This window comes from Phalangium opilio, unplaced genomic scaffold (genome assembly GCF_054372755.1).
Source record: "Phalangium opilio isolate 3A_F unplaced genomic scaffold, DU_Popi_V2 ptg000060l_1, whole genome shotgun sequence".
Taxonomy (NCBI): Eukaryota; Metazoa; Arthropoda; class Arachnida; order Opiliones; family Phalangiidae; genus Phalangium; species Phalangium opilio.
In genome coordinates this window covers 17,644-25,992 of record NW_028324177.1, presented here as the reverse complement: position 1 = coordinate 25,992, position 8,349 = coordinate 17,644, and the positions used below count along the sequence as shown (strand labels likewise).

General features: G+C 41.4%; 2 protein-coding genes across 2 annotated transcripts; both read right to left on the bottom strand.

Annotated features, from left to right (window-relative positions):
• Positions 1–2,514: 2,514 nt before the first annotated feature.
• LOC149665682 (uncharacterized) lies at positions 2,515–3,894 on the bottom strand. The gene has a single exon (XM_089841468.1). The coding sequence runs from the start codon at positions 3,892–3,894 to the stop codon at positions 2,515–2,517; it is 1,380 nt and encodes a 459-aa protein (XP_089697594.1).
• Positions 3,895–4,513: 619 nt separating this feature from the next.
• On the bottom strand, positions 4,514–7,804 carry LOC149665681 (uncharacterized). The gene has a single exon (XM_089841467.1). The coding sequence runs from the start codon at positions 7,802–7,804 to the stop codon at positions 4,514–4,516; it is 3,291 nt and encodes a 1,096-aa protein (XP_089697593.1).
• Positions 7,805–8,349: the final 545 nt, after the last annotated feature.

Below are 8,349 nucleotides of genomic sequence, written 5' to 3'. Positions count from 1 at the left end.
GCTTCCATCCAAATAGCAATAAGCTCTTCTCGCTACGGAATAGCTGCCAATCGACATTTTTATGTCCGTGCATGTATCCCACAAATTGTATAAAAGTGTTACCGTTTTCAATGGGTTTTCGTAAATGTGGTCTACTTTGTTATGCGATAACGCATCAACCAAAATTTGGGCCGGAATGCCATTTAAATAGCCGAAGCCACCAATCATGGTTAATTGTAGTGGATAAATTATACTTTTCTTAAAAAAAAGCCTCGAAATATTTAGTGGCCAACCACTAGCAAAATCACCAGCTAATCGCTGTACAATATTCCATGGATTGTACTTAGCGGAAAACGAAGCCTTTCCGCTATCCATCTAAAACTCTTATAAATTTAAAATATTTAAATGAAGAAAATTGTGGGTATTTTTAATGTTTTCAGGAATTTAAAACACCAAAACGTTACGGTGGAGGGTGGGGTAGGGTGAAAAGGAAAATCAAGTTATTTTTAATTGATTCTTGTACGAATTATAAGACCAATCTGCATAGTGAAACATCCACGAAACACATACGAATGATTTGACAATTCAAATTACTTTGAGATTTCATAGTTAATTAGAAAATTGCACCTTCGACCAATTGCGTAACGCCCTGGCTTTTTATTAACAAAATTACCGTAGCACGCTCTATATCTCCAGCCACGATTGCCACATAGCGAGCAGGTCTTGTAATTAGTAGAAGAATCGATAAAACAAAACTAGATTTTCATTTTCACCCTCTTTTTTAGGTACTTTTTAGGGGCTATCCAACTCTCTCTCCTTTTTACCCACCCGCTATGAGGAAGATCGTCGTTGTTCCTTTGGCTCAAACAGTCCCATTATCTGGATTTTAAAAGTATTGGGGAACGGCATCAAAGTACGGCAGACTCTGGGGAAAGGTTTGAATTTCTGTCGATCCGTCACAAATGGGGATGAACGAGTAATTCTACGCGTAATTTAAATTTCCTTATATTCACAAGTGTTTGCAAAGCCTAATCATCCGCAAGGATTATATTTGGTCATCGATTACATTGTTTGTATCGAAATATTAGGGAATCCCCCCTACGAGTAGGTGAAGCCCCAAATTTTATAATAACATTTGCATTAAATCAATTTAAAATATAATCTCTAAAGACAAAGGATAGTGCTTCGGGATAGTACGTTAATGAACCGAAACGTAATTTTTAGGATTGAGGTCTGAAATTCATACTAAGAGTGATAATGGGAATGGGGAGAGAGTTAGACATTCTGGTGTGACGTCCCTAATGGACGGTCCCTTCGGTCTTGTCAATAAAACGTTTAACTTAACCATTTACATTACCCATAACCGAGTTTAACACTTTAGCGTTTTATATTGATGCTCAATATACATTAATTAAATAAAAAATATACATAAGAACATTACTTGTAACGTTGGAATATTCCAATTCTGAGATTTTGTGACAAAGGACTGGTAGTTTTCAATTAAAGTGACTAACGTTTTATCAGAGTGAATACGCGAAGCAACAATGAACCTCACGGCGAAGACAGAAGAAAAAATGGTCTTTACCCGCACTAAAATAATGGTTTTTTATCTTTAGGGCAAAGGTTGTAATGAGTCATTCACTTTGGAGTTGTTTCTTTAGACCGAGAAGCGTCAAAAGGCCAAAAATTACGTCAAAGTTCTATTTTTCGGGAAAGAAATGGGGAACGAATCATATTTCCGTTATAATGACGTTATTAGTAACTCAACCTCAGTTCCGAACCTGGTTTTATGAACAAAATGATCCAATTGTTAAAAAATAGACCTATGGCCAATAAGCGGAAACATGTTTTCCCCAATTCTTTCCCAAAAAATAAGTCTTTGACGTCATTTTTGGCCTATTTATTCAGTATAATGACATTCTAATTCCTTTGACAGCTATAGTTTTTTGCCACCATGGAGTAATATTTTAGGAAATCAAACTTTATTTTAATGCTTTTCGACCGCACTTTATATTACCAGTCCATGAAAGCTCTCCACGTAAAAAAAGCACTTGTGTCCTTTACATGATTTTTAACGCAAGGAGCATTTATAAATTTACTGAATTAGCCTTTTTATACTACTGAACCATTTATATGCGACTCCTTGGTTTTAGCGACAAACGCCGTTTTAAAAAATATACATACATTTTTTACAGCTCATATATAAAGTGCACAACCAGAGTGATGTTACATTATTATAGAATTTTACGCAGTATTGTTAAGACGTTGTCGCGTCTACGTTAAATCAACGACTCAAGTGTAACTTAGAACTTCATACTTTATTAAATAGTTGGCGTCAAGAATTTAAGATTAAAAACAACATTACAAACTAACAACTGTTTCGATTGAGATATTGAAGGAACACTGCTTTCTAATTGATAATCCCTTGCTTTTTATACAATCACTAAAAAATAACTAGTCTAAAGAAATACGTCAGAGAATACATAGATCGGCAGTAAAAAATACAATTTTTTGATAATAGCTTTTTTGAGAACTTCAGCTTGCGACATCCTCCGCCCCGATGACTCCGTCATCCCTTGATAACTCGAGATTGTACAGCATTTGAATAGCTCGTTTCAGTATGGTTCCACTGGGAAGTCGCACGGAGCACGATCGCACCTTCCCATCTCGGCCGATGTAGGTTTCGATAATGCGGCCCATTTTCCAGATTTGGCGTGGCAGATGTTGATCTTCGATGAGGACGACGTCATCTATCTTGAACTCGGGTAGACCCTTGACTGTTACGTTGGAATGGGCAGTACGTAGTTCCATTAGATAGTTACACCTCCATCTTTTCCAAAACTTATTGACTACCATCTGACGATACTTGACTCGTTTAATTAATTGTTCTCGTGTGGTGGTGAACTGGTTTTCATTACTAAAGTCTTGATCTGGCAAGGAAGTCAGGCGTTGACCAATAAGGAGGTGCGCCGGTGTTAAAGGAAGAGGCTCCCTTCCATCAGTGAACGTATGAGTTAGGGGTCTTGAATTCAATACAGCTTCAATTTCGGTCATGACGGTGATTAATTCTTCCAGAGTCAATGATGTTCGGCCAAGGGTTTTTTTGAGGCATGTCTTCCCAGATCGAACAAGGCGCTCCCAAAATCCGCCCCACCAGGCGGCCTTTGGGACTATAGACTTCCATTTGATTCCTTTGTGACTCAGGAACTCTTGAGTAGCATTGTTTTGAATAGCCATGAACATATCAGCAAGGTCCTTCTCAGTTCGTTTAAATGCTTTCGCGTTGTCCGAGTACAGGGTGTGGCATAACCCTCGTCTGGCAGTGAATCGTCTGAAGGAAAGGAGGAATTTCTCCGAACTCATATCCGTGACTATTTCCAAGTGTAAGGCTCGAGTGACAGCACACGTATAGAGTGCTATGTAGACTTTGGAGTGTAGATTAGTTCCAGGATTTCTGACATAGAGCGGTCCGGCGAAGTCCACCCCTGTGATCGTAAATGGTGCTGCCTCTGTGACTCGGTCTCTCGGTAAGGGCGCAAAAACTTGATTTCCGCCTTTGATGGCATACCTTCGGCAAATGTAGCATTTTTGGACTACATTCTTGACGAGTTGACGGCCTTGTAGGATCCAGTAGGTCTCACGAAGTTCGGTCATAGTGCTATTGAAACCGCCATGCATAACCTTCTCATGAGCTTCTCTGACAAGTAGCTCAGTCAAGCGATGTTTCGACGGAAGAATGAGTGGATGTTTTTCTGCGAACTGTAGATCAGAGTTTTGTAAACGGCCACCGACTTGGAGAAGATTGTTGTCCATGAACGGTAAGAATTGGGCTATTCTTAATGAACTAGGAATGGGCTGGTTTTTCTCCAAGCAATCGATCTCAATGGTGAAGGTAGCTGTCTGGACGTCTCGCATCCATCTGTCTCTAGCTTGCTTGATTTCCTCGGAGCTCAATGGGCCATAGATTCTTTCATCTGGGGAAACCTTGATATTTCTTCGGAAGCGAAGGATCCAGGCGGTAGTTCGAAATACCCGGCTGGCGGATTGATACTTGTGTAAATCGAGTATCGACAACGCAACTCAGAACAGCAACTCTTCTCTCGTCAATGACAGTCTCGATGGTGGGGCTTGATGTTGGAAATTTACTCGCTGGCCATTTTTCTTCCGCTCCATACAACCACGTAGGTCCATGCCACCATTTTGGGTTATCAATCAGCTCGTTTATCGTGCATCCTCTTGACGGCATGTCGGCTGGGTTATCTTGGCTGCAACAGTATGACCAATACATTGCATCGGTTGTTGCTTGGATTTCCTTGATGCGATTAGCAACAAATGGTTTCCATTCTTTCGTCTGTCCTCGAATCCAATGTAAAGTGATTTGTGAATCAGACCAGCAATGATATCGGGTTACTTTGCCTTCAAAGACTGCAAGCGTATGTTTCAGGAGTCTGGACCCGATGACAGCAGCCATGAGCTCGAGCCTTGGCAGGGTGACTTTCTTCAGCGGTGTTACTCTGGTTTTTGATGAGATTATTTATGTCCCGTAGCATCCTTGCTCTGTTCGATAACGTAGATAAATGACGGCGGCATATGCCTTTTCGCTGGCATCGCAGAAAAGATGAAGCTCGGATCCTGTTACTTTCGATTCGCTGTCTGCAAAGTACCATCGTGGAATTGATAATTTTTGTAAGTTTGGTAAGTCGAAGCACCATTGCTGCCAGGCCTTGTTAATCTCCAGCGGCAGATAGTCATCCCAGTCTACGCCTTGTTTCCAGAGTTCTTGAAAGAGACATTTTACAACTATGACAAATGGTGCTAGGAGTCCGATAGGGTCGAAAAGTCTTGCTGCGGCTTGTAAGAGACTTCGTTTGGTATCCTTCTTTTGCGTCAGGAATTCCAGTAATGATGATATATCGAATGAAAAGGTATCAGAAGCTGGGTGCCAAGTAATTCCAAGAACTTTCAGTGGTGAACTTAGTTGTTTGGCGGTAATGTGATCCGAACCATCTTCTCTGCTCCAAACGGCCATGAGTTCTTTTGAACTGGATACCCATTTGCGAAGGTTCATTCGTGCTTGATTCATAACTTCACAGGATTGCCTCCGAACTTCTAAGGCTTCTTCCACAGAGAAGGTGCCTCCAACATAGTCGTCGACATAGATGTTTTTACGAAGAATGTCGCAAATCTCAGGATACTCGTCTTGAAGTTTATCGAAGTGGAATTGTAGCGTAGCTGACAACAGGAACGGACTGGATGTTACTCCAAAGAGTACCCTCTTCATACGCATATGGATGAACTTTGGCTTCTCTTGGCCAGGGAAATCCTCAATCCAAAGGAATCGTACATAATCTCGGTCTTTGGGATCCAGTGAAATCTGTAGAAAGGCCTTTTCTACGTCGGCCATTATTCCAATTCGATGCATTCTGAATCGAAGTAATATTTCCAAGAGGTTAGGATTGAGATTGGGACCAGGTGAAAGACAGTCATTTAGTGATTTAGATCCCTTTTCCTTTGAGGAGGCGTCAAAGACTATACGCGTCTTTGTGGTCGTTTTGTCTCCTCGTTCTATCTCGAAGTGCGGAATGTAATACGTTGATCCGGAAGTAGTTGTAATACTGTCGTTAGTTAGGGCTTCAATAATGTCTTGATCCAAGTAGTCGTCGATAACTTCTTTATATCTGAGGAACAATGCTGGGTTTCTTTGAAATCGTTTAATAAGGTTATTCATTCGTCTTGTTGCTATGGCCAAGTTGTCGTCGATCCGTGAATATTCAGCCTTCCATGGTAATTGGACTTGGTAACGACCATCCACCATTGTGATGGTAGAACGATGATGATCGATGATATCTTGTTCCGTCTTTGTGATTTGTGGATTCTCTTCTATACCCAAGGCCTCAAGTTCCCAGAATCGTCGCAAACACTGTGATAAAAGGTCTTCTTCTACTGCTAAGGTCATAGCCACGGACGACTGGACGTTGAGGTTAGCTGAGACTGGGGTAGGTCCTTGGACAGACCAGCCAAATACGGTCTCGACGGCTACTACTTCGCCATCTAGTTTCTCGAACTTCTGCTTCGATAGCTTCCAATAATAGTCAGCTCCGATCAATACTATTAGTTCCGGTGAGACTTTAGCTCCATTCAGTTCAGTGACTTCAGCCAGCTTCAGTCCCTTGCTAATCATCTGCTGTCGTATGTCGTCTCCAGGAACGCCTACCATGGCTCCACAAATTATCGGCGATTCGATGAGGGTTAACTCAACTACTACGTCTGGCTCGATTGTACTTCTTAGTTTGACTTTCACTCTTCTCTGGATCTTGGTGGTTTCTCTGGTTTCTCCAAAGGGAGTGACTTTAACTAATTCTTCGGACACAACAGGCAATTTCAAGGCTCTGGAAACATCCTCTCGTATAAATGATCGCTGGCTCCCGTTGTCAAATATACATCTTGCCAAGGTTTTACTGGTAGCTCCTTCCACGATGAGTGAAAGGGTCTGAAGATACACTTGTGAGTTCCTTAGTCCAAAGTCTTTCAGTGAAATTAGTCCAACTGCGATTTCAGAGGCAGGTTTCTCAGGCGTTTGTAACTTTTCTCTGCAGATGGAGGTGTGGTGATTTCGATTACAATACTGACATCTTCCACGGGACTTGCAGCGTCGGGCAGTATGCTCACTTCCGAGGCAATTGAAACATCTGTTTTTAGCTTTGATAGTCTCGATCTTTTCCTCATACGTTACATTGCAATTGTCTGGCTTATGACCTGGCTTCTCGCAGAAAATGCAGGCGCTGGCGACTGTGGTGTTTAAGGCTACTGTGGTTGGAATCCGACTTCTCGAGAAATTGTTGAAGGGTCTCATTGAACTTGCTTCGTTCCTAGATCTCTGGTAGGAGGGTTCGGCTTTCTTCTCTGACACGGATGGTATATTCATGATGAGTGCTCTTTCTCTACTCTCAACTTCTCGTCTGATGTATTCTAAAAGATAATCCAGGTCCCACTCGTCTTCGTCGTCAATCTTCTTGTTGTATTCCAAGTTGAGTTCAGATTGGAGGCAGTTCATCAAGATGGTATACAGCATACTACAGTAGGTGGTTGACTGGACTCCTAAGGTTTCCAAGCTCTTTATTTGCGTGTCGCAGGTATCATATAGCTGGCGTAGGGCTTGTACGTCACTCGAACTCTTGACTTGCACTAATTGAATTAGCTTATTCATATGGGCTCGCATGTTGTGGTTCTTTTTTCCAAAGCGATTCTTCAACGTCTGCACAGCATGGTCGTAGTTCTCGTTGCTCAATGAATAGGCTTTAATGGATCTCAGTGCGGGACCTTCCAGATAGGATTTAAGGTAATTAAACTTGTCAGTCTTGGCCAAAGATCTGTTCTGATCAATAGAGGTGCTAAAGGATCCCCAGAACTCCAGCCATTGAGTTGGCTCTCCGTCGAACTTCTGAATCGTAAGATGTGGAAGCTTGACTGTGGCTTGTCCAGCGTGTGATTCTGTCTTAGTTTGGCCTTGCAATGATGAAACGGTGTTCGCAATCCCCAAGAGGTGAAGGATGTTTCTTTTGGCTTCTTGGATAGTTTCGTCATACGCCTCTGAAGAGTCCATCTCACTCGTTATTTTCTCATCCTCCTCGTCTGGTATTAACGTCAATATCTTCTCATTTACTTCAGCTAGTTTCTTTTGCTTATCTTCAAGTTGGTGATAGTATTTCTCAAACGTTTTTCGGTTGAATTCCTCGTTGTTGAATGCCAGTTCCTCTTCAATCTTCTCAATCAGCGCATCCGTTCGGGCTTGATATGCTGCTCGGGATTTCTTTAACTTGTCCATGATCTCGTACTTGGTCGTTGATCACTCACTCGGATTGGTTACGCGATTATCTCTACTCGATTTTGTTTCTGTCTCTCTCTCCCGGGTTTCGGCACCAAGAAATGTCGCGTCTACGTTAAATCAACGACTCAAGTGTAACTTAGAACTTCATACTTTATTAAATAGTTGGCGTCAAGAATTTAAGATTAAAAACAACATTACAAACTAACAACTGTTTCGATTGAGATATTGAAGGAACACTGCTTTCTAATTGATAATCCCTAGCTTTTTATACAATCACTAAAAAATAACTAGTCTAAAGAAATACGTCAGAGAATACATAGATCGGCAGTAAAAAATACAATTTTTTGATAATAGCTTTTTTGAGAACTTCAGCTTGCGACAGACGTCTTCTTTAAAATGATTTTTTACAAGCCATGTATATAGTTGAATACAGGCACACCCAAGTTTAAGAGGTTTTTTGCAAGCCAGGTATATAGTTGGATACAGGAACACCCAAGTTTAAGAGGTTTTTTGCAAGCCAGGTATATAGTTGGATACAGGCA